General features: G+C 26.9%; 1 protein-coding gene across 2 annotated transcripts; it reads right to left on the bottom strand.

The window, feature by feature from the left end:
• Nucleotides 1-132: 132 nt before the first annotated feature.
• LOC100201986 (uncharacterized) lies at nucleotides 133-21,350 on the bottom strand. 2 transcript variants are annotated; one of them, XM_065813597.1, is made up of 26 exons: nucleotides 20,987-21,350; nucleotides 20,290-20,340; nucleotides 14,682-14,897; nucleotides 14,267-14,432; nucleotides 12,913-13,061; nucleotides 12,628-12,768; nucleotides 10,111-10,217; nucleotides 9,777-9,835; nucleotides 9,493-9,638; nucleotides 8,965-9,414; nucleotides 8,773-8,879; nucleotides 6,799-6,857; nucleotides 6,558-6,703; nucleotides 5,970-6,431; nucleotides 5,751-5,860; nucleotides 5,430-5,664; nucleotides 5,068-5,322; nucleotides 4,595-4,981; nucleotides 4,083-4,466; nucleotides 3,598-3,984; nucleotides 2,311-2,700; nucleotides 2,045-2,233; nucleotides 1,477-1,536; nucleotides 1,144-1,392; nucleotides 829-996; nucleotides 133-694 (listed from the first exon to the last, which is right to left on the bottom strand). In XM_065813597.1, the coding sequence occupies exons 2-26, from the start codon at nucleotides 20,333-20,335 to the stop codon at nucleotides 651-653; spliced, it is 5,112 nt and encodes a 1,703-aa protein (XP_065669669.1). In that variant the 5' UTR covers nucleotides 20,336-20,340; nucleotides 20,987-21,350; the 3' UTR covers nucleotides 133-650. The 2 variants fall into 2 exon arrangements, with proteins under 2 accessions (XP_065669669.1, XP_065669668.1); XM_065813596.1 differs by lacking the exon at nucleotides 20,987-21,350 and adding an exon at nucleotides 20,586-20,813.
• Between the last annotated feature and the right edge of the window lie 6,105 nt (nucleotides 21,351-27,455).

Below are 27,455 nucleotides of genomic sequence, written 5' to 3'. Positions count from 1 at the left end.
TACTAATTACTATTATTACTTTAGTATATATTAATTAATAACTAATATAGATTAAAATATAGAAAAAAACTACTCAAGGACATATTAGGTAATCAAAAAGTAAGGAAATACGTAAATAAGATTACCACTAACTATGATTAAAAAAAAAACCTTTCTTTTTTTTTCAAGCATACACAGCTTTAAGCAAATAAAAATATATACAATAAAACATACAAAGTAAATTCGAAAAATGTTGCCGTGAGAATTATCAGCAGTTCGTATTTTCAAAAGGCAAAAAAAAAAAAGAAAACTAAGCAAGGTTGCAAAATAATAAATGCGATGCTTAGTCTCTTCATGTTGAAGTTTTTGAAAGCACCTTACGCTATTTAAGTATTTTCGAGGATCGAAGAAAAATTCACAAACACCAAAGGTTTCAAGCGAAATGCGTTATATTGTTATAAAATTAGTTAACCAATATAAAAATCTAAAATAAAAAACTTTTTTAATTGGTCGATGTGGTAGTGATTGTGCTCTACCCTTTCTTATATCCATTAATACATTATATATTTTGTTTGTAATCCTCATTTGAGTAAAGTTCCTTTGCATAATGGGCTTATCCCTACTAATCACAAGCACTTTTGTAATCTTGTATTCAATATCTTGTATTAAAACTATAAAACTCCCCAACTTGATCTCATTTTTGGATTTTCTTCAACTAAAAAAAAAATATATAAACAAAACTTTTATTATTTACATTACTATAAGACCGAAAGTTTGTTACAATTGTTTATATAATTTAAACGAATATTTTTAATAATTTGAAATATTTTAACAAAGAAATTTCCTTACTTTTATATAGCATCTTAGCTTTTGTTATTACAGAGCTGCCTGAATGTCTAACGTTTCTACGTGATCTATTTCTTAAAATATTCGAAATACTTGATCGCCATTTTTCAATCGGATTCGTTTGAGATGCACTAGCCATTTTTATCCTTCTTAGCAAATCTTTCCCATTTTCTGAAAAATTGTTTATTTTAATACATTTATAGACATCAACAACAATGATACATGTGTCTATGCCTATACATGTGTTTTATACTTATAAAATTAATCTTATTTCACTAAATATTCATTCTAACATATTTTAATAAAGATATATCATACCAGAATTTTCTAAACATGCTCCAGAAGGCATGTTCCTTTTATCATTTTCATTTATTCTAATAAGAATTGCATAATGCCAATATTTCCATTCTTCTTCGCTTGCCCCACCAAGAAACTCACGTGGGATCGGCTCATTCATGTCTTGACAAATGATGCTTAAGTGGCAATGCTTGCGAAGCTCAATAACGTATTGGCCGTCCATGTGCCCAATCCCGTTTGAACGAATATCTTTACAGGATTTAGGAAGACCTAAAATAGATAAAACAAAATATTAGGAAAATAATAATCCATGTAAGGTTTATAAAACTTATAAATTGATGTTAGAAAAAATACCTTCAGGGAGGTCTATTAAATCTTCTTCAGATGTTACGCCAAATTGTGTCGAGTTTGATGCTATATGAAATTAAAGAAATATTTCAGTGTTGAAAATATTAATAAAGTAAAAAAACTAAAAATTTGTTTTTAGATTTTTATTGCTCTAATGCTTGGCAAAGCCGCAAGATTCACAGGCTCTTCTCAAAAGCTTGCTGACGAGCTCCACTATTCCAAAGGTACTCTTAAAAAAAATATCTGTACAGTTCTCACGCTTGTTATTTAAAACTGTTACCGCCTGAAATTATTTAATACTGTTATTTAAAACTGTTACCCCTGAAATTCAAACAGAAAACTTGAATGCTGTTATAAAAATACTTTTTCCTGTTTTCAAAATAAAAATTCATCACTTGCATTGAATACGATATTACTAAACTTATAAAATGTAAAATCATCTCCTTATATAAAACTTTCCAACTTCTCTATTTTCTTTAAGAGCTAGAGTAATTTTCATTTATATTAGCAATAACATAACCAGGTGCTTTAAATACTGATGTTAAAAAAATTAAAGAGCAATTATATAAATTACCTGGAGAAGCAGGCTGTGTTATAGGAACTTCAGTTATCATTTGATTAGGAGCTTCATTGAGTTCATCAATGCTACTTACAGCATCATCAGCTACTGTTGTATCATTAAGAACAAAAGGGGTGCTCACTTTAGAACCATAAACTCCAGATGTGACATAATAAGTAGGTTGATTAGTATTTGGAGGCGGACCTTTAAGAAAAAAAATTAACAGAAATAAGAAATTTTTTTTTGATTGGAACTACATTAAAAGTTATCAAATTCATTACCAGTCATTGTTTCTGAATATTGATAAACTTCAATATCTTTATGAATTTCAGTTTGGTTTTCTTGTAAAATAAAGTCTTGCAGGTCTTCACTATGATAATCACCACTTCGAATCCATTCTTTCTGAGTTACAGTATCATCCCTACACCAGCCATTATGTAAAACAGCACTGATTATCACATTTCCTGACATATTTTGTTGGAGTGCTAGTGAGTATGAAATTCGATTTGATGATGCTTTTACATTATAGAATGTTTCTTTTGCTGTAATAGGTTGTACACAATTAATGACCCCAGAACACAATTTCATTTCTTGAGCTTTGATTGTCAAACATGACTGGCTTTTTATTTGAACATTTTGTGGCAGTATTATATCTCCATGAAGAGTAGGTCCTTAAAATGAAAAAAGAATAGGTCCTTAAAATAAAATTGTCTAAAACTTAGCTTTAAAACTATTTTTAGGAGGGCACCAAAACTATTTAAAAGTCCTAATTATAAATGGTTATCTAAATATTTCAAATAAATTAACAATTTCAATAGTGATTGTTATAATCCCATTTGTGATCTGTCGCCAATTATGATCATCTCCAATTGTGATCTGTCTCCAATTATGGATCAGCCCCCAATTATAATACATGTTTATGTTTATCGAACAATAACATAATTTATGATTATCATTTATGCTATTCTGATTACCAGACATTTTTTTGATTATATGACAATCTCTGACACAATTATATGTCAGTCCTTATCTAATTACCCTATCAAAAACTATATCTGATGCTCCCTATCATGATTATCCAACAGCCCTTATTATTGTTATTATCTGTCACCAACTCTTGTAATTATCTGTTATTTCCTATTGTGATCATGTTTCCTATTGTAATTATTTGACATTTCCTGATGTGTATCAATGTTTTCCAATCTTAATAATATGCCTTTTACAAAACAAATCTTTCAAGAATATTCTTGGCTATGCCAATAATATTTAGTTGTATCTTTTGTCTGTAATTGCATAAACTTTCTTTCAACATATAAGAAAAAAATAAATTTTATTTATTTAAAGATAAACCTTTTATTTTGTCTTTTTTTTAAACTTTGATTAGTTATTTAATAAATTAATTTTGTAATTAATTTATATATTAATTAGTATAAAGATTTGAAAATTGTGAATACTTATAAATTCTTTTAACAATCAAATAAAAAAGAAGAATATTAATATAATGCTTAACTTAATACAATAGATTATAAAAACAATAAGAGATAATATTTAAAAAATTAGCAAAATACCTGATGGATTAAGTTCAGATGCTAAAGGCACAACATAAATATTCTTGCCAACAACAGTAGTTTTATTGTCTATTTCATAATCATGAATCTTGTCATTATAAAGATCTCCTTCTTTAATCCATTCTGTTCCATTTTCAATTCGACACCACCCTAAATTGACCACAGCACTAATAATATATTTTCCTGGAGTATGAGACATTAGCTGTAATGAGTAAGGTATGCCATTATTGTTAATAACATTTACAAATGTTTTGGTTGCAACAGGGGAAACTTGGCAAGCAGCATTTTTACACTGAATAAGCTTTCTAGAAGAAACAGTCAAGCAAGTCTCAGGAGGAAGAACTTGATTTTCATTTGATAATATTACTCTGCCAGTTACAAACACACCTAAACAAAAGTTCTAAAAATGCACAAAATTATCATAATAAAAAAAAAACAAAGTTAACAATATCCAACAAACAATAAAAACAAACTTAAAAAAATACCTTTAACGTCATTAAGTTTGATTACTTTAAAATCTTTAACAATTTCTGATGTGGTTGAAGTGACTTCATAATCCTCTATGACATCGTTATAGTAATCTCCAGAAACCATAATTTGAGCACTCTCTGGACATTTACTAACATGCAGGACAGCACTAATAATATAAGTTCCTGGATCCAAATTGGGTAAATCCATGCTGTATGGAATTGTATTATTTATAACAGTAAGATTTCTTATAGTTGTGTTTATTGAATGTAATGTTTCAAGACAATTGCTACTTTTGCATAAATGAAGTTGCTTGGTGCCTAATGAAAGGCAAGATTCAGCAGTAATTTCTTTTGCATCTGTATCTTCTGGTAGAATAATACTTCCTTCAAGTTTTATACCTATTTAAAAATATTGAAAATTTTTTCATATACTTTAGCAAGTTAGAACCCTTGATACCCATTGGTGTTTGACATGAAGAAATTATTGTAACATGCAAGAATAAAAATTAAAACCGTAAAGATTGTACCTGTTTCTTCTGGCAACAACTTTTCCAGATTGATATCCAGTAAAACCTTTGTTGTTGATTGATCAATCTCAAAATCGTGAATTGTGGTGCTATGATAGTCACCCCTATGTATTAAATCTTGTGCATTTGAGCAACACCAACCAACATTTATAACAGCATTGGCACTATATTTCCCATATTTCAACTTGGCTAAATCTAATTGATAACTGACTGTTTGATTTCTTACTACAAAATTATATATTGTTTGGTTAGCAGCAACAGGAATATTACAGGTTATGCCTTTACCACAAAAAACCAATTCTTGGACAAAAAGAGTAATACATGATCCAGATGGAAGAGTGGTTGGAGCATCCTCAGGAAGAATAAGGTTTCCAGATATTCTAAGACCTGAAGAAAAATTTATGAAAAACTTTATAGTATAAAACACCTTTTTAAATAATTTATTTGAACACGGAAAAGAACTAGAAAACTACCTGAACAATTAGGTTCTTTATATCTTTCCTCTGTTCCTTGAATACGGACCCCATCATTATTAACACACCAACAAAACCCTGTAAGAGCATGACACTGAACAGTTTTATAATTTCCATCTGACAAACATTGGGGAATAAATCCTCCAACTGTAACTCCAGATGATGATTCTGCAATTAGTTGCTGCTGCTGGCAAATTGTTAAATGTGTTCCACCACTCAAAGTTCCATTAATATTTTGAGTTGATGAGGATGACGCTAAAGTATTTTAATATATTTTATAACACAAATAAAATTGAGATTCAACATGTAAATATTTTGACTTGTTTTAAAAATTGTGAAACTATTATCTCATACAAACTTACCAACAAGCACAAGAGAGTTTTCTTGTACTAGAATTCCAGTTAAGTTATTTGCTAAAACAGCATGCTCTAATGGCTCAGAAAGTGCTTTATGACCAGCCATAAACTTTATTTTGAACCTAACTCCAACTTTTTTTTCTGTTAAAGCTACATCATATGAAGATGGAATATCTGCTTCACTGAAACCAATGACATTTGGACTAACAAACTCACTAGATTTAGAATAAATTTCCTTGACCTAAATTGAAATAGAAAAATAAACACTTAACTAAAAAAAATTGTAAAAAAAAGATCTAGAACAAGAGCTAATGTCAAATAAATTACTGAAGAAACAATAGAGCTTTCAAGATATCTGTACAATTGACTATTTTTATCACCCAAGCTTGGCTGCCAACTTTGTTGCAATGTCATAAAACCTTCAATTTCGTTTGCCTCTGAAATAAGAATTTCAATATTTGAATTTAACAACATAAATAAAAAATAAAAAAATTGTACTAAAATTAAAAAGATAAAGATATCTAATGAACTATTTATCAAATAAACCTTGCGGTACTTCAGTGGGTAAGATATAGCTATTTGATTCAGTTGATAAATATTTATACAAAACACTTTGAGAACCATTACTTAAATAAACTGATGGCTGAGTAGGGTTTCCATTCAATTTATATAGTTCAGTTTCAGATGGGGATGTATTTGTCTGTTGACCTGGTTCCAATGAGGATGCATTTGTCTGAAGAGGCAAAAATGGATTGTAAGTAACTTTATTTTCATTTGTTTTTGGTAAATAAGAATTAAATGTTGATGCTTCTGTAAAATATTGATTACTAGTAACAACAAAATTGCTATGGCTTGGAGGAGATGAAGTAGTTGACAAAAACAAAGGCTTTACATCCTGTAAATAAATGTCTTGATGTGCTTGTTGCTTTTGTCCATATTGTTCATTATTGTCACCAGAAACAGCTGAGGGCTTGGGTCCTGGGGGTGGTTGTACTGTTTCACTCAAAGCTAAATGAAATTAAACTTTATCTGATTTTTTTTATATTTATTATTCAATGGTATATTTTGTTCAATGGTATAACCATTGTATTAAAATTTTTATTTGAAAAAAGTAACTTTGTAATGAATTCTTACAAAATACATAGAAAAAGTTTTTATCCACTGGAAATCCACTCAGCGTTCCTTGCCCTATGATATTTTTAAGTTTTTGTTGAGGATAAGGTTCTTGAAGATGAAATCGTACAGCTAGATTGACAATGGTTTTATCTTCATCACCTTTCCTGAAATAAAAAATATATTATTATAATAAGTTAATGAAACTTTGACTTCTATTTAAAAATAAGATAATAATATGTGATAAAATAATAAGACTCACAAAAAATCTAGCACAGTTGCATCAATATAAGTGTCATCTTCCATCAGTGCCCTGTCAACCTAGACAAAAAATAGTTTAAGCTAAAATAAATAAAAAGTTTATTTGTCTAAAAGAAATGCCAAACTGTTAATTCCAAAACTAAAATAAAATATTGTTGTTGCTTTATTATTATTTATCATTATTACTATTATCTATTTGCCAAACAGCAAATTTACATAAAACAAACTTGGTTTATAAAAAAAATCAATTACAATTGATTTTTAGAAAAAAAAGCTTTAATTTTATAAAATTTTTTCACCATTATGCTAAATGGTCCTGTTCTTAACGAATCAGTTGGTTAGTTTTTGTGTCACTATTTTTAGTATACACCCATAATTAAGTATCCAAGTTTAATAAGGAATTAAACATGCATACCATATTTATTTTTATACATACATAAATAAATACATACATACATACATACATACATACATACATACATACATACATACATACATACATACATACATACATACATACATACATACATACATACATACACACATACATACATACATATATATATATATATATATATATATATATATATATATATATATATATATATATATATATATATATATATATATTTGCACTATTAGGATGATTTAAAAGTACTTTGATTAAAATGCTTTAATAAAAATCATAAGAATAATAAAAATGCTAAAGTGAGCTAAACTACATAAAAAATAAACTATCAATGACTGTAAACTTGGACTGATATATCAAAGTTTTAAATCTTAGGTTTCAAGATAAGATTGCTTGCCTAGAAAAAAAATTTGTGAAATGTATGATAAAATAGTGTGTATTATTGACTTTAAAACATGGTAGATATAGTGTTAAGGTGTTCGGCTGTTTTGGTTGGATTACCACAGGTGACCTTTGGTTGGAATACCACAGGTGACAGAGGGAGTAATGACAAAAATAGTCTACTTGTACACTTAAAAAATTCTGCCACACCTTCGGAAAGATGGTTTAATGGGAAACCATTTATTTTTCAGAAGAAAATGACTTAAAGCTTAAATCCAAAACATATTTTACAAAAAAAATTGTATAAGCTATTTGACTGAGTTCAAGAACAATCAAATATTGAATAGAATGATTTAACCTCCCTGATCACAAGATCTCTCTCCTATCAGATTTTTATGGGAAGTAATGTCAAAAACAAATGCCTAATGATGCATAAGATATGGAAAAACTTATTATTTAGTGGCATAAAATTGACCCCAAAAATTGAATAAGTTGTTAAGTAGAGTGCCAAGAAAATGTAAGACAGTTATTGTCACTAAGGATGATTAAAAGACAAGTAAAATTAATTTTATGGGATTTTATAATTAATCTTTTTGTAAACCTAATAATAGAAGGATAACATATAGTTCAGGTAGACTTTGTTTTCAATTCCTCTCCAAATAGTTAGTAAAACTTTGATATCTTATATCAAAAAGTATGACCATTCAAATAATTATGGACCGTATTGTATATAGAGAGAGACAAAGAGATTTATCATATGATAAAATGTAGCACTAGATAAAATTTATTCATTGAAGGGCACCGATGGAATTGATGATTTGAATAGGGGCAGAATTGTCTAAATAATCGACAACTACTACAGCAAAAAAATTTTAAAAAATTTACTCTTTTTATTTTTTGAATAGAAATTAGGAGACGCCAGCATTATCTATTTATATATTATACTATCTATACTTATATGTTATACTATAAACTGATATTTATTGTATATTCAAGAGTTTAAAGTAATTTATTACAATGAAAACTTTGTGAAAAAATAAAAAAAAGTTAAAAAATTGTTTTTATTTTTTTAATTTTATAATCATAATTAAAAAATTTAAAAAGTTTAAAATTGATAAGTAAACCTTTTAAAGTTGTTTTTTAAAATTTAAATCAGGTTTTAAAACTAAATGAAGTTAAACTTACAGCTTCTTCAATTGTTGCGCTATAAACAATATACTCCTTTGTATTGTTAAAGCTAAATGACTTGTTCCAAGGCTGCTCCATTTTAATAGATAATCGAACTTCTTTATCTGAAAAATTCTGTTTTCCTTAATACCATATACTATACAATACACACACACAAACTAAATAAAATAAATAAAATTTCCAACTCACATCGAAGTGGTTTTAACTTTTTTGAATGTTTTAAAGATAACAAATTATTTGACATTGAAAAAGGAATATCTGTGTAATTAGTATAGGAAGGCATTGATGTTGAATCAATAGGGGATTGTGATAAAGGCAATATTGCATTAGGCTGATTTACAGATTTTGGTGCAGTTAATGGTGGCGATGCTATCTTTTGAGAAAATAAAACAGGGGGTTTGCTGGACTCTTTTAATGAAATTGATGGAGGAGTTACAACTTGAATAGATGGACTTGAAACATACGTATCATTAGATGAACCAATACTTGAAAGGATAGATGCTTCAAAATCTTTATAAAGATTTACTAAAGGCAATAGTAATGTATTGTTTTGAACATTTTTTGGAGACTTTGTTGGTGACGATTGCATAATATTAAACGTATGATTTGCTTTTATTTTAATTCCTTTTTCAGATATACCTAAAATACATTGTAAAAAACTCAAATAAATAATTTTAAAAACCATTTATTTCAAATTTTAGATAGCAAAATCCTAACCTATTATCTTAAAATATCTGTTATCAACAGGCATTCCATCCAAATCACCACCTGCAATCATGGCCTCACATTTTTCAATTGCATGTCTTTCTTCAAGTTTAAACTGAATTATGCATTCAACAATTACCAGTCCTTCCTCACTTTCTCTAGAAAAATATATTACCATAAAATCAAAATGCATTTTACAAATACAAATGAAAAGTAGAAATAAAAAAATTAAATAACAAAGAAAGCGAAAAGTAAACCAAAAAATTATTTTTCTTTCCTATTATAACATATTTTACCTAAACTCAATAACATGAGCATCAATGTAAAAGGAATCATATGTAAAGATTTTTGATATCTACAAATAAAAAAAATAACTGAAAGAAATTAATTTTATACAAATTTCTCTTCACTTAACCACAAGGTGTTTCCAAGTATTTTATTGGTTACACTTTTTGTAGAATCCAAATAAAAAACATCTAAGAGCATGTAATGCACATGAACAAAGTAAATTCATTTTTATTAGAAAAAAAAATAAAAATTAGAACTAAGCTTTTAAATTTAAAAAATAGTATTTCATTTTTTTCAAAAACAAAAATGATATATATGAAAAATAGGTAAAAAAAAATTTACTGCATATTCTATGTTTCCGCTAAGTTCAACAAACTCTGGTGAATTATTTTGCTCCAAAAACATAACAAAATGTTGCTTGAGTTTGATTGAAATGTGAACTTCTATATCTATAATATATATATATATATATATATATATATATATATATATATATATATATATATATATATATATATATATATACATATGTGTATAAATATATATAAAATATACATAATATATAATTATATATATTATATATATATATAAATATATATATATATACATATATATATATATATATATATACATATATACATATATATATATATATATATATATATATATATATATATATATATATATATATATATATATATATATATATATATATATATATATATATATATATATATATATATATATATGTAAGTTAAGCGTATTCTACAAATAGAGTGCTCAATGTTCTTAAAGAACAGAGCAATAATAAATTACTAAAAACACTAATCTAATATTCTTCTTCAGAAGAAGAAATTATATAAGTGGTTTTACTAGTTTATATATATGTAAACTAGTAAAAACACTTATATATACTAGTTATAAAAATATATTGTGACATCAGAGATAGCATCTCTGATGTCATACTGAAATAGCCAGCTGCTAGGGGCTTCAGTACATACATCAACTATCTTATAGCCAGCCCATCAAAAAACTGATATATATTTATATATATAATATATATATATGTATATAATATATATATGTATATAATATATATATGTATATAATATATATATATGTATATATATATATATATATATATATATATATATATATATATATATATATATATATATATATATATTATATACATATATATATACATATATATATATACATATATATATATATATATATATATATATACATATATATATATATATATATATATATATAAATATATATATATATAAATATATATCAGTTTTTTGATGGGCTGGCTATAAGATAGTCGATGTATGTACTGAAGCCCCTAGCAGCTGGCTATTTCAGTGTGACATCAGAGATGCTATCTCTGATGTTACAATATATTTTATATATATAATCAATTCTAACTATACAAATACCTTCCAGATGTTATCCTCTACACCCGCTGTCATCTAATTCAGGCATACTACTGAATATCTTAAGAAGTGTGGAAACTTTGAGATAGTAATTGCTAAATTCATCCAGACTACCATCTGAATATTAATGCGTCTTAATGACGGTGGTTTATATATCAGAATGGTTACCAACTCGACAAAAAAGCTTCATCTTACAACTCTTTTACACCTCTGATTTATATAGCTGAAAACTTTAATAAATGTGACGTGAAACTATTATGCAAGAATGCCAATGTAACATCTTAGCTGATTTTATCACAAAGCTTATTGCCACCTATAAAGCATCTTACTTCAAAAATCTCACTAATAAGACTAGTATGTGATCACATAAATGTTGACTATCAACCCCAATTCCCAGCTTACTTTCAAATACTAAATCTTGAACAAAACTAAATTTGAAATTCTCAGATGTAGTTTGGCAAGGCATTGATAACATATTGATACTTAATATGTTATAATGCTTTGATATATTGATACTTAAATATATCATTGCAAAACATATTATATTGTACTTCTAAGGTAAACTACAATCAAAAACCAATTTGATTTTTTTCCTGGAAGAAGTACAACTGATGCCATCATACAAGTATTAGACGATATGCTATTAACCGCAATATCTCACTAACAGCTATTTTTATTTTGCAAAAGCTTTTAACCGAGTTGACCACTTTACTCTCATGCACAAACTTGAGATTAACTTATCATCTTGGTTGTCATCCTGGATTGAAAAATGGCTTAAATCATAAACAACAACTAATATTTAACAAGGAGTCTAGTAAATGAAAAGATGTACTATCTAGAGTGATACAAGGAAGTATCCATGGTGAAATTCTCTTTTAATCTATGTAATATACATAAAATTCAATGATGGTGTAATGATAATAAAATGCTTCTTAACACAGCCAAATGAAAAGTTATTTATATTGGGCGAGGCACAAAACCTGTCATAAAAATAAAAAACAATTTAATAAAATTGTCCTTTGCAAACATTTTATTAAGCAACTCAGAATATTTGGAGGATGGTCTAAATTTATGCTTATATCTGCTTATTATATACCCTGTAATACACCCTGTTAAAATATCGTACTATTACTTTTTGTAAAATCAAATTAGTACTTATTTTATTTAAAAATTTAAAAATTTATCTATAGTAAGTATATGTACTTTATTTTTTATAGATTAGGGTTATGACTGTTCTAATATATTTTGTACATTTTTAAATTTAAAAAGTAAACTTTAAATCTGGAAATTTTTTTCAGTAAAGAGAGAAAAAAGCAAAAAATAGCAACAAAACAAAAAAAAATATTTCTTTCATGTAACAAAAGAAATGTATTACTCTTAAAAACTATATACTTTGTTAATATAAAAAACTTACATGATGTAACATTGATCTTCTTTGGAACTCTCTGATGAACCACTGACTTATTTTCAGAAATAATTAGTGCAGGAAGCAACCGAAGTTTAAGTGCAGTTGAAGTGTGAGGAGTCCTGTTTGCATTATTTCCATTAATCCATTCTATTAAAAAAAAGTTTAAAACAAAAATTTTATACTATCATCATCATAATCATCAACATCATGATCATGATCATGATCATCATTAATTTGGTATATACAATTTGGTAAATATTTAAGGAATACTTAAAGAATTAAAAAGGTTACCTAAAACTCTGAAATACTTAGGATCAACTTGCTGATTTGAAATCCATCCCCTACTAATAATTCCATGAAGATGAAATATTGGGTCAATTTCGGTTTTAAAAAACCGTATAGCTATTACAGCTAAAATTTCATTAGAAACAGCAGTTGGCCTAAAATATACATATAAAAATAAGGAATATATTTATTAATATACTACCTATATTTGTAAATAAATAAAAATATTAATGAAATATATTATTTTAAAATATATAAAGATGCACTAAAATTTCAAAATTTTTTTGGATTTGCCATAAAATAAAAAAAAGGTTTGTACAGACATTTTCACAAAATAAACTAAACATAAGTTAAAGAAAAATAGCAGCTAGACAGTATTTTGTATAAGGTTTTGTTGTTTTGCTTGTTATACTATGCTTTAGTTTTGTTTGCATTTATAAACAATCAAATGCTTTTTGATTGTTTATAAACTATTTATGCATTTTGCCAAATTTGATTGATAATCTAGTTTGCTAGTTTGTCATACGTTATAGCCTGTCTATAACTATTATAAATGTCTATAAATATGCCTCAAAATTAATTAAAAAACAAAACTATTGGTTTGACTATATATGAAATAAAAACAAAAAAACAAACATACAACTGAAAATAAAAAATGTTCTATTTAACTTTGAAAAAATAGTATCTTAACTAACAAAACCATTATCTTAAAGTATCCAATTCATTTATCCAAAACTAAATGATTTTAAATGTCTTTTAATGATTTGTCACACTCCCACTTGTTATTATAGTATGCTCGTCGAAATTTCTATACTCTATGATATCTTTATTTAGAAATAAGAAGACAAAATAATGAACTTTTATAATAGTATATATTACTACGATTAATCATTTTTATAAAACAAAGATATATTGTATAACAGTTTTTTATGTTGTTTTATTAAATTAATTTTATTTATTGAATTAATAACTAAAATATTATTTAAAGATAAAAAAATAATAATCTAAAAACTAGTTTAAAATTTTTTTTGGATGAATTAATGAAATTTTTTTGCAACGCAGGCCTGTTTTTCTGCCTTTTCACTGTTTAAAAAAAAATATTTTTACTATTCGAGGAATAAGGAAGGAACAAAATAAAAATGGAAATCATCAAAACATAATTTTAATTCCTTAAAACAGCAAATGTAGCAGCAATGTTAGATTCAAGAGAAAAATGCTTAAGTGTGAAAACTTAAAGTTTTTTGAAAAAAGTTTTACTTGAATTTAAATGATCAAAATAACTGTTGAAAAATTAAAAAACGATTGATTTGAATTAATTGAACAAAAAAATGACTTAGATGAATTGAAAATGAAACTTTACCTAAGATTACTAACAGCACTTGAAAGAAAATGATAGTTTGCAACAAACTCATTATTGATTGCATCAATAAGATTTCCCACAATCAACATGTATTCTGGACTTGTTTTGTTTGATAATTCAACTCGCCAAGGGTGAATAACTTTAATTTCAGCTCGAACTTCCTGAACTAAAATATATATTTGCCAATATACAACATATTTTCTAATAATTTTTTTATTAAAAGTATTGTAACATACTTTTGCAGTTATATTATTATTTTTACTTATATTAATGCTATTTAATTCACTTAAATGGAACACAATATAATATAGTCAGCTTAACTTGTAAAATACAAACAAATAACAATAAAGATAATAATAATATATTTTTAATTATTGTTTAAACTGTTATTACTAACCAACATAAACAATATTACCTTGCTTTTTAACATATGGTCGATTTCCATTTGGACTTGTACTCACAGTTGTTCTTTCATCAATGTCTATACCAACTTCCCTTTTCGATTTAATATTTAGTAAACTTTGATATAGAAGACGTTTTGTGCGACGTAATTCAGGTTCATTTAAAGATTGAGCAACTCTCTTCTTGTGTAATTTAGTGTTTTGTTTATGGCCGTGGTCTTTACTGCAAACTAATAAATATTTAAAAAAAAGTGGTTAAAATAAATGATATATATATATATATATATATATATATATATATATATATATATATATATATATATATATATATATATATATATATATATATATATATATATATATATATATATATACATATATATATATATATATATATTAGACGTGTATATATATATATATATATATATATTAGACGTGTATATATATATATAGATTATATATATATACACGTGATATATATATAGACGTGTATATATATATATAGATAATATATTAGACGTGTATTTATATATATATATATATATATATATATATATATATATATATATATATATATATATATATATATATATATATATATATATATATATATATATATATATATTAGACGTGTGCGAAACTCGAAGTTTCGAGTTCGAGTTTATTCAATATTCGAACTCGAATCGAATGTATTTAGTTAATCAAATATAATTCGAATTTCGAACCTAAAGCTCGATATTTAAAAAGTTGCTGTAAAATTATATTAAGACGCTTTAAAATGGAGGACGAGAGAGTAAGGAGCGTTGTGCGAAATTATTTTGATAGGCGTAAAATTAACGATACTATTTTTGTTTTTTGTAATATTGGAAAATGCAGTCAAAAAATATCTTGTCCTACTTCATCTACAACTGGCTTATTTACTCACCTGAGAAGTTGCCGTAGGGAGGAATCAGCGGGGTGTGATAAAAAGGCACAAGAAGCAAAAAGAATAAAAAAGAAAGAAAATAAAGCTGGAAAACAACTGTCAGTTGTACGATTTCGTCGAAGGACAAGGTTTTCAGGCACTTATGAAATTTATTGTTCCTAAGTATCATATTCCGAGCAAGACCACTTTTTCTCGCAGTATTGTGTATAAAAATTTTATGTATAAAACTATGTATAAAAATTTGAAACGTGAAATTATTGATCGCATTACTACTGAGTTTGTTGGCATGCCATCCTATTGCTTTTCCACAGACATATGGTCTTCTCGCGCACTGGATTCCTATATATCATTTTGTTTGATATATTTAACTGCTGATTTTTAAATGCGATCATATACACAGGAGAATAAACCGTTTGTGGCTGTGTCACATACGGGCGAAGCAATATTAGAATCTCTCGAAAAGTCAATTGAAGATTGGTCGCTACCAAGAGCAGTACCAATATACGTTCTTCGAGACAATGGTAGTAATATGAGAGCAGCCATGAACATGTGACAAAACTTTATGGACTTACCTTGCTTTGCTCATACGCTTCAATTATCAATTAAGATGCAGTATCCGAAATTGAAGGCATGATTAGTATGATAGCAAAATGTAAAAAAATCGTCTCGCACTACCATCACAGTATTAAATCTTTTGAATTGCTGTATGCACAACAAAGGCAATTAAAAAGAGATGAACGTGGGCTCATAATGAGTGTATCAACGCATTGGAATTCCGACTATTACATGGTTCAACGCCTTATGGAAAAGAAAGCCCTTAGCCGAAATCGCATTAACTGGTAAGGTGAAGAATCTCACTAAGATCGAATGGAAGCTTGCCGAAGGTTATGTAAAGAATTCTTTTGAACAGGCTAGCAGAGAGTTGTGTGGCAAGAGTATATAGTATATTATATAGGTGCCCCAAGAGCCTTGAACATTTAAAGGGTCCCTAATAATATGTAAAAAAGTAGGTCAACCTGGTACTTGAAATTAAGCAAAATTATATAAATATTTTAAAAACGTTGTTTTGTATAAAAAGTTATTGTTTTTAAATTTTATTTTACAAAAACTATTGATTTTTAAATAAAAAGTGCTATGCCTAATATAAACAAATTTACTTTTATTATTATTAATTTACTTATCATTTTAAAGTAAATACTTTAATAAATATTTTCTTTAAAATATTTTTGGTTAGATAAAGTTGTTTCAAGAAAAGTCAAATAAACAGTATTTATGTTTTTAACAGGATTTAATGTAACCTCTTGATTTCATAATTATAATAATAACGAAAATAATGGTATTACTATTATTAGTAACTATCTGGTTAGTTTTATAACTTAATATAAGAATTAAGGTAATAACCAATATAAAATTTACGTAAAATCGCTTAGTTATTTTCATATAATTTACATATAAATTTTACAAAATAATACAATTTTTTTCTTGTTTTTTGACGGTAATCCCTATATACATTAGGCTGATAACTTATTCAAATTTTATTAACTATTTTAATGGCCTTAAAATTAAGAGATGAAACTTTTTTTAGGGACAGTGAAATTATATATAACTTGATGATTAGTTTTAAAAATGTCCCCCATAGACCACTTTTTTAAAACGAGCTAGTTTGCTTTTAGTATCACTTAATTCAGTATCTTTCTTTATTTTTAATGTGTAAGTACATTTTTTATAATGTAATGTTTAAAATTATAAAGGATATTTCATTATTTAAATCTTTTTAGGAAGGGATGTATAAAATAAGCAGTGATATAAACAAAAACAAGTAAACTTGGCAAAGCAATTTAGTTTTTTTTGAGAAAGCAAAGGCGAAAAAAACAGAAATTAATAGAATTGAAGAACTACTTGACAAGCTAATTAGAATTCCAAATGTACAAGTTACTTTAAGGAGGTTTACTTACTTGGCCTCTTTAGGTTAATCTGTTTTTGGAAGATGCAGAGTTATCGTCTGTGAATTTATTTCATTATGGACCAAACTGAATTTTCCAGCGATAACAGAAAAATCAGTTTCAAGAAAAGTTGAAAATTTGGTGATTAAATACCACAGATAATCAGTATCAGCTATTATAATAAAATTTTATTTGATATTACAAATAAAAAAAGGTGTATGGCTGAGTACTGAAAAAAAAAAGTTTTACTAAGTGCAAGTTGAAAGTAATGTAAAAGTAAAATATATTACTTTAAAAATTGTTTTAACTCATCCATCTGAATGTGTCAAAAATAAAGTAACTGTTGTCAGCAAAACCATGCATCAAAATAGAAATCATTAACTCTGACTGTAGTCAGAGTTAGTGATTTCTTTATGAAAGACTGCCGATGATTTTTCTCCTTCTACTAGCAATTTCAGTAGACCTAAAAGAAAAAGAAAAGCTTCAACTGCTTCAGCTGTTTCTTTAGTAAAGAATGTGAAGCTAAGTACACGCTAGAACAAAAAAGTATGCCATCAATTGTCAGAAAAAGGTATTAATATTGCAACTCCAACACAGGCAGGTATTTACAAAGCAGTTATGAAAGAAGCTGATAGAATTAAAGAAGAGTTAAAGAAATTTATCAAAAATTTTTTATAGGCGTACTACATTTTGATGGCAAGAAAATTAAACAGAAAGAAATGCAAGTTATAGTTTTAAAAAACAATGATCAGGAAATAAAGTTGGCAGCCTTGATTTTAGAGGATGGTCAAAACATTTGTTTCAGCATTGATTAATTTGTTAAATGAATTTGATATATGGGAAGTAATAAAAATGATTATTTGTGACTCCACAAACTCAAATACTATATCAAAAGGTGGTGTTGTAGTATATTTAAAAAAAGAGTTTATAGCCAGGAATTTGGAAGCTCCACAATATATTAGTTGCCAGTATCATCTGTTAGATTTGTTATTGAACGCCAATCATCAGCATACCAGCAGTGGTCTGGTGAGATGACATAAAGTTTTTGAACTATAACTGATTATTTTTATATAAGATTTTATTAAAGTATTATTTTTTTTTTTAAATTATTATTAAACTTTATTATCGATTTTAAATAAACTTCTAAGGTTATATACCAGAATAAAAGTTAACCAGAATAATAGTTCTCCAAATTAACGATAAAACCTAAAGGAGTGATATTTAGAGTAGTGGTATTTTCTTTTTATTTCATTAATAATTATAATTTGTTAACTGGCGTGTTTTATTACAGTTTGCTGGATACAGCTGATAGGCAACTATACGATCTATTCTTATCGTTTGAGCCGAGATGACTCTGATGCTTTAGTTCTAATATTATTTATATCTGTATCTGTTGTGTAAAACGTTTGCGATTAGTGAATCAGGGATATTAGTCCAGCAAATATTCTATAATGGAATTTCAGTCGATCTATATAATCATTTTGAGCGGTCCACTGTAGTTTTGCTCATCAGCTACTCAGTGGACCTTTAGTACAGCCGCCAAAAGTGGCTAGTCGATGGTTAGCCACTATATTACATGTTGGAAAGTTATAGCGGATGCCATTAATGGTCCACTAAGTAACCGATGAGCAAAACTTTAATGAACCGCTCAAAATGTCTTTATAGTTCATTGCAAATCCACTGCAAAAATATTTCCCTGGGAGAATACTGATCCAGGGATAGTCTTTTCAAAATATTTTTAATTCATTACTAACTTTTTATCTAAGTTCTCAGATTTTTTTTTACATAAAACACCTAAAAAAAGGCTCTCAATAAAATAATTAAAAACACAAACAAAATAAACAGACAAATCAATAGTCGATAAGGTCTCGGATAGCAGGTTGTCTAGAAGTGTCATAATGGCCTAGAAATGTCATAAAGATCCATCAAAGCTGTAACTTAATAACTTTTAAAATTTCAACTTAACAACTTTTTTGTGCAAATCCTAATGTGATTCATTTTTGAAAAAGGAAAAAAAAATTCTTAATATATTTGTATGCAATTTCCTTTAGTTCCACATTGAAACAATTGTTTTGCAACTTAAAATAATTGAAGACATAAGTGGATGAAGGTGTTATGTTACACCAATATGGAACTGAGATATCAGGAGTTAAAGTTTTGAACACATATTGTTCTAGATATCTTTATATAGCAAAGATATATTCATATTTATGGAGGGATATAGTAAACAATTTTTATGCTTTTTGTGTATTTGTGTATGTAATATTTAAGTGTGAATAATAATATAAAATTTAAAAAGTGGAATTTTGTATTTTTGCGACATAACGCCTTCATCCACTTATGCCTTCAATTGTCATAGTAACAATTAAAAATTTAATTAAAATATTTTATTAAGCATATTCAAAATAGTTTTGTATGTTTTTAGTAATAATGCGGTATCAATGTTACGATCATTTAAAATTAGAAAAGTTTAACAATGATGTTTTTTTTTCGTTTTTTTGCTTTGTTCAAATTTTCAAAACATGATTTTAACAATAAAAAACATAATTTTTGAAAATTTAGAGTTTTAAGTTATGCTGACTCCTTTAATTTTAAAATAACTTGAAGATACACTCGCATTATACCCTTATCTTCCAAGAAGGGGTAAACAAGATAAAATATAACATATTCATAGCACTGATGTGTGATGTATTTTATCATGTAATTTTCTCAATTTTTATTTTAAAAGTATGGAATTAATGGAGATCTACTTACCTAAGCTGGTTATCAGAAACAACAAAGTCAGTTCGATCAGATTCATGGATACTAAATAAAAACAGCAAGAAATGTTTACTAAGTTAAATAAACTTTTTTCCCTAGTAATACCTAACTGAAATTCTAACAATTTTTTTTTTATAATCTTATATTGATATATTATGTATTAACTTTGGGTTCAAATAATAAAAAAAATAGCATTTAACATTAGCAAAGTAAAATAATCGAATGTGTTATTGTACCGAGGTATTATTTAAATAAGTATTTTTTAGTTAAGTTCATTTACTAATACTTACTAGTGATTTATGTTATATCAACATACAACATAACTGTCAAAATCTTTCGAAAAAGAGAAAAAAAATTATCCACGTCGAATTTCAATTTTTCGTTTGTAAATATTTTCAATTTTCTATACGACAAAGAAAATTAATTCATAAATTTAAAATTATTGAATTAATTTTTACTTAAATATGAAATAAATATTAAAAATGAGTTTTCTAAAAATTATTATTAAAAAAATCTTTATTTTTTTTTTTAAATTTTTTTTTTGTGTAAAATAAATTTAGTTTGATCTCCTGCTCTTTGGCAGGTGAATTTTTGGATGTTTTTACGGTTGCTTTGGCTAGAATATTTCCAACTTTCGTGTCTCCCCGGTTGATCGGAAACTACGGTTAATTTAACTAAATAAAATTATTACCTCTACAAGTTCTTTAGCAGAATAATAAAATAGTTTCCTTTTTAATTATGCTATATAGCTGTTTTCAAATTTTTCATGTTTTCTGTAACTTTTCTGAGGCTCCCCAGATCTTTTCTGAAAAATCAATGAAGCGCGTAGTTAACTCTTCACTTGTTCACGTTTGTAGGAGGCAAATGGATTTATAAATAAACCCAAAATTTATAAAACAACCAATGTTCAATAATTACATTGAAATGACTATCCTTATTTTTTAGAATACAAAATTCAATGAAATAACTTGGTTTATTTGTTTAATTTGGCTTTTGTGGTCTGTTTTTTTTTGTTTTTTTTTTGACTGCCGAAGAAGTAGAAATTCATTCGGGACAAAACAAATATTTAAAAATGCAGAAAACATCAAAATGTATTAAAATATTTATTACGCCTTTGATTTTCTTCATTGCTCGTAAACATTTCGTTTTATGCTTTCGAATAGTTTGTCTATATTTCTTCATACACAAGTATGGAAAAATATCGAAAATTATATTCCTCCATACATAAGTATATATATATATATATGTATATATATATATATATATATATATATATATATATATATATATATATATATATATATATATATATATATTGTTTTGTACCTGCTAACATTTTATTTTATTGTAGTTTTACTTGTTTTATATAACATAAAAACTGTAAAAATAAATTATACACATTATTATCTTTCTAAATTGGATACGTTGAGTTTTTAAATTAAATTAAATTAATAAATATATTATATATATATATATATATATATATATATATATATATATATATATATATATATATATATATATAAGAATTATAAATTGATTTTAATTTCACTTTGCAAATATGCCATATTTCTGTAAGACCACCTTAATAATGCTCTATTGTAAAGAGTTTTAATATTTGTAATTAGACGGGACTATTTTTCTGTTAGGGAGTGGTGGAGATAATTTTTCTAACATACAAAACATTAAAAATAAGATTTAAAAGTTTTATTAAGTTTCTTTTTATTTAATTTTTTTTTAAAAGTAGTTTATTTTATCAACACCTGAAACTTTTACCCGATAGTTTTATTCGCTAGTTTCCGAATCAAAAGTTTTTTAACTAAACACAATCTACCTTTTTAAATGGTACAACTTTTTGTTGCACCATTTGAAAGGTTTTACCTTGGTACCTCGTATTATCTTAGTGTCATTGACAAGGCCACTAGGGACTTTCATGACGCCCAAGGTGTAGCAGAAAATATGCGCCCTTATAAGTTTGCATTATTTTAAAAAGAATTTGAATTAAAAGCATGCAATTATAAATGTTAATGACTTTTTACATCCGTACTTTTATGAACCGCACCTGGATTATTTTTGTTAGAATTAGTTTAGATCAATACCTTTATGAACCACATCTGCATTAAATAACATTTGCGCAACACATTTAAAATGCACAGCGTAAAATTATTAGATTCTTTGAAACTAATATTTAAAGTGCTTTTTTTTTTGCTTTTTTTCATGCAAAATTTATTATGTCTTCCAATGACAGAGCATTAGCTTATTCATTTTTAACTTAAAATTTCAATATGCAGTCTTGTTCCATATTGATCCAAAAAATAGTTAATTTTTATCAGTTTTAGTTTACTTAACTTTCACCCTCTGCAAAAGATATTCGCATTGAACTAAAAAATTGAATTAGTGTGCATATAGATGAGCAAAATCTCCAAGTTAATTGGCATCATGCATAAAATAAAACACCTTCTAAATATAACTTGCTTAAAAAATATATATTATTCATTCATTCACAGTTATATCAACTATTGCAATATTGTTTGGGCAAGCACATTCTCTTCAGTACTAAATAAATTACCCGTTTAACAAAAGCAAGCATGTCGAATAGTATGCAATGCTAACAGATATACCCACGCCTAACCATTATTCAGGGAAATTGGAGCTCTAAATGTTTATGAACTGAACTACCTCCAAAATTTATTGTTTATGTTTCAATTGCAAAACAACTTGCTACCAAAATACTTTAAAAATCAATTCTCCACCATTGATCACAAATACCCAACGAAGTACTCTTTTCAAAACTTTAAAATTCCGAAGGCTTCACTTAAAATAACTGACTTCTCTATCTTATCTCGAGGACTGCGACTATGGAATTCGATCCTTAAAGAGGAAATAAAAAACATGAAATCATCAAATCTCTTTAAAGCAGTAGTCAAACAGCACCTATTTAACTTATGTGACGTCAACATACTATCCTATCTTTAAATATCAAATTAAAAATAACGAATTTATCCCTTTTGGATGACCACAAACGATGATTATATCACAATACAAATAGTTTTTTTTCTTTTTTATACTCATCAATCAGATCGTTACGTACAAGGCTTTGTTTTTTTTTTTGTTTTTTTTTACGTACAAGGCTAAAGTTTATTTCTAGTTATGATTTTCAATGTCACGTTAATCTCACGTGAAACTTATTGCAAAGTTGCAAATGAAAGGGGGTTGATGATGAGACTGCAGTCTTCTACTTGCTCCTATCATTATTTCATTTTTTAACTTATTTATAAATGTATACATATAAATATACTTGTATCAATAAACGTATTAAAGTTAATTTTATTAAAAAAAAATAAGCTATAAGCCCTTGAGTATATTTGGTTGAAAAGACTTAAAGAGTTTTCAGGAGTTTCCATTAAAATTCCAGGAGTTTCCATTTGTTTTTTATTTTTATTTTTATTTTTTCATATTTTTATTATTATTTTAATACATATAATTTTTTAACAACTATCTTATTAACTTTAAATTATCTTATTAACATATCTTTAGTTTATCAGGTATCTAGAAGATTAACCCTTTGTTTTTAGGATAGTTTGCATGGCCGACGATACGGATTTCGAAGTGCAGGAGCACAATTGTCAATTTCTAAAAAAAAGTCCTCTATATCTAAATTTTTCTTAAAAAAAAAAAAGGTTTTTTAGAAAAAAAGTAGGGGAGGGGGGAGGGGGAGTTAATACGTGCCCCCTAGCCCCCCGGTGTTGTTGATCCTGGTTTGAGTAGGCTTATTCATCACTCATTCTTTTAAAAATGTGTATAACATGTATGAAAAAAAAGTTAATTAGTTTACCAATTGATGATGATTTCAATTATAACTTGATGTAACGGTATAAAAGCTACAATTTGGTAAATTCCGTCATGAATGGTACAAGCTAAAGCATATAATGAATGTTTAAATGAATGTCTTCTTTGTCAAAATATCTCTATGCTAACTTTTCAAATTAAACCTGATTTTTTATTTTTATTTTTTTAATTTTGTATTTAGGTGCCCCAAGAAGACCTAACGGTCTTGCCACAGAGCACCGCGGAAGCGCATTTAACTAGGAAGTTCTCGCCTCCTTCCTTACCTAACGCGAATATATGTCCGGAGTTCGGTTCGAACCTGGATCTCCTGCTTCAAAAGCAAGCGCTCTAATTACCGCACCACGGCCGCACTGTTTAAGATAGCAATATACTTGCTTTAATTTTTTCAAAAAATAAAAACAGGGAAATGATAGTCAACCACTTACTTCAACTTGGCAGCATTGATCATGATTACCAAATAATTATTTTTAATCAAGTAATCATTTTTAAGTACTGACTTGATGGCAGCATAAATAATCGACTAGATAAAACAAAAAAGATTTTATTTGAAAAAGGTGAGTTTAAACTTGCTATAAATTTAAAAAACAAACCAAAACCCAAGCATATATAAACAGTAAAAGCTGAAGGCACACAAAGCGATTGATATTGACAGTGTTCATTCAAAAAAATTTAAATTATGCCTAAAATCATTTGCAATCCTTTTTTAAATTATTTTCAACAAGTTGTTTAAATCTGGAATTGTACCTGATGTTTGGCTTAAAGCAAATGTAATTCTGCACTTTAAGAAAGGTTATAAACTCAGCCCATTTAATTATCGTCCGATATCATTGACAAATATTAGATATGTAGCTGTGAATATTTTAACTTCAAGAAGTTAAACAATTCATACTTACATTATTACGTCATAGTTATATATCTAATAAACAAGAGTTTAGCTGCAATAAAATTTTAACTCATTTTCATCATTGTTTTTTGTAAAACATGACTTTTAAAAAGTCATGTTTTTCAAAAAAAGGTGCCCATTTGTTAGCTCTCCAGCGGCGAGCTAATTCATTCCAGATAACGTTGACACAGTCCTTATAAAATAAATATAAAAATTTAAATGAAATTTTAAAATATAGAAGATTATTTTTGAAGTATAGTTTTATTGATATTTCATATCCATAATGCGGCATATATACTGTATTATGAATATGAAATATCGAAATATAAAAATATTATAATATTTTTAGACATTATGGTAATTTTACGGAAAATGTAAAAGACAATAAAAATGTATAATTCTGGAATGCTGCAAAATCTAGGTTCCTAATCAAGTCATATCCTACCAGTAGCGGAAAATTCTTGCAGTTATTAAATTCTTTCAGCTTAGCATTACTTTTTCCAGCGTAGAGAAACGGATTAACTGAAAAATTAACGTTTAAATTATATTTTAGTTATAATAAATTCCAATACTATTGCTTGTCGCAACTACAAAAATGTGTCAGTATTTTAAAATTTTCTTATTTGAATTATAACTTTGATTAACGCTAATTAAAATAGTTTACCACAATATTTAAACCTAGCATTTAACCGCTCCACTTTAAAGACAGATTATTATTTTTTCCCATAATATTATAGTGCGCGTATTTATAATAATATTTATAACAGTAACGGTAATATAGTATTGGTTTTCAAATGTAGATTTATTAGATCTTGGCGAAAATTGCAGATATTCTAAAATTTTAAAAGATAGCAGAAAGCAAAAAAAGTAAACAGAAATCTGTTTTCAATTTTTTTCAAAGTAATTTTTATCAACTTATATCGAGTTTTTTTACAAAATTTTAGCAAACGTTATTACTTTTGACAAAAGTTTTGTGTATTATTTCTTTCTTAATCTCTAACATAAATATACGGACAATTTAGTTAGTAAAATAATATTTCTATTTTATTTGAAGAGTTAGAAGAAACTGAATTATAATTTAACTATAACTGTTTCTGTCCAGAATGTGGCAAGAGTGTAAATGATAATTTTGTTTTTGTGCTTGATTTTGAGCCTAAATACGTTATTGGAAATGATGGCTGCAAAACGATTGCGGAAGACGACGGAACGACGGAAGAACAAAAGTAGATCTGAAGATGAAACTTATGATTGATAAAGATGAAACTTCATTAATAGATCATTAAAAAATAGATTATACTCTTTTATAAAGCAATTATTCCATTAGTGGCGGATTAAGATTTTTTTGGGGCCCGGGGCTATTTTAAAGTAGGAGGCCCCTTTTTATGGGCAATGACAAAAATGAGTAAAAGAAAGACTTTCTAGATAAAGCTATCGTTGATATTTATTCAAGTTAAGATTTTATATTTATTTTATTGAATTAAGGTAAGTGATTTCTTTCTGCTTTTCTTTTCCGCAAACTTGCTGACTTCATTAAACCTCATTAGTATGTGATGCCAAAGTACAGCCATGAATGCAAACTCTAGCTTAGCGATCTTATTTGTAGCAGCTTTCCTTTCAATAAATCCCATCTGTGTGTTGAAGCTACAAAATATAAATACAAACTCTGCAGAACACCAAAATAGTTGATAGAGTTGATGCACTCACTAACACTGCACTACCCTACTAAGTTTAAAGAATGTCCAGCGCATGGGATATAAAAAGCTAATTTACTCCGCTCTTTTAAAAGTGCTTGTAATCCAGAATATTTACCTGGCATACTGCTTGGATTATCGTATGCCTGTCTACGACAATTGCTTTTATCAATATCACATTTTGCCAGTAGATCTAAAATGCCAGTAATCAAGAATTTATCTTCGTGGCTTTTAAATTGTAGAAAACAAAAAAATTGCTCATACAAGTGGCCGTTTAAATAATAAAGAAATATCACAGAAAGTCGATCCAAGTGAGAAATATCAGGTATAGAATCTACGATAATTCCCCAGTATTTTGTTTTTTTTATTTCGCTAATAATGTACGTTAAAACTTTTTGAGACATAGTATCAGTTAGCTCTTCAAAAAAAGTTTTAAACAAATAAGATACATTACTTTTGCATTTATTTGCAAAAGCGTCAATGTGTTGCTTTAAAACTGGATCAAATTGAGTCAATAGCTCTAACACGCAGGGGCGCCCAAAGCATTTTTTCGTCTTTGAGATAGCTAACTTCCAGACATGGAGCAAACTCCAAACATTTATATGTTTATACTTATGTCAAATAAGGATACTTTGCAAAAAACTGCGATAATTGGAGCTTAGGAACAAAAAAGCTCCAAAAGTTTAGCCCCACCTGTCCCAAACGTGAGAGCAACAAGTTGATGAAATATTTTTTGT

This window comes from Hydra vulgaris, chromosome 12 (assembly GCF_038396675.1).
Source record: "Hydra vulgaris chromosome 12, alternate assembly HydraT2T_AEP".
In the NCBI taxonomy this organism is placed as follows: Eukaryota; Metazoa; Cnidaria; class Hydrozoa; order Anthoathecata; family Hydridae; genus Hydra; species Hydra vulgaris.
The sequence above is the reverse complement of the archived record's forward strand: the minus strand, read 5'-3'. Positions and strand labels throughout refer to the sequence as shown.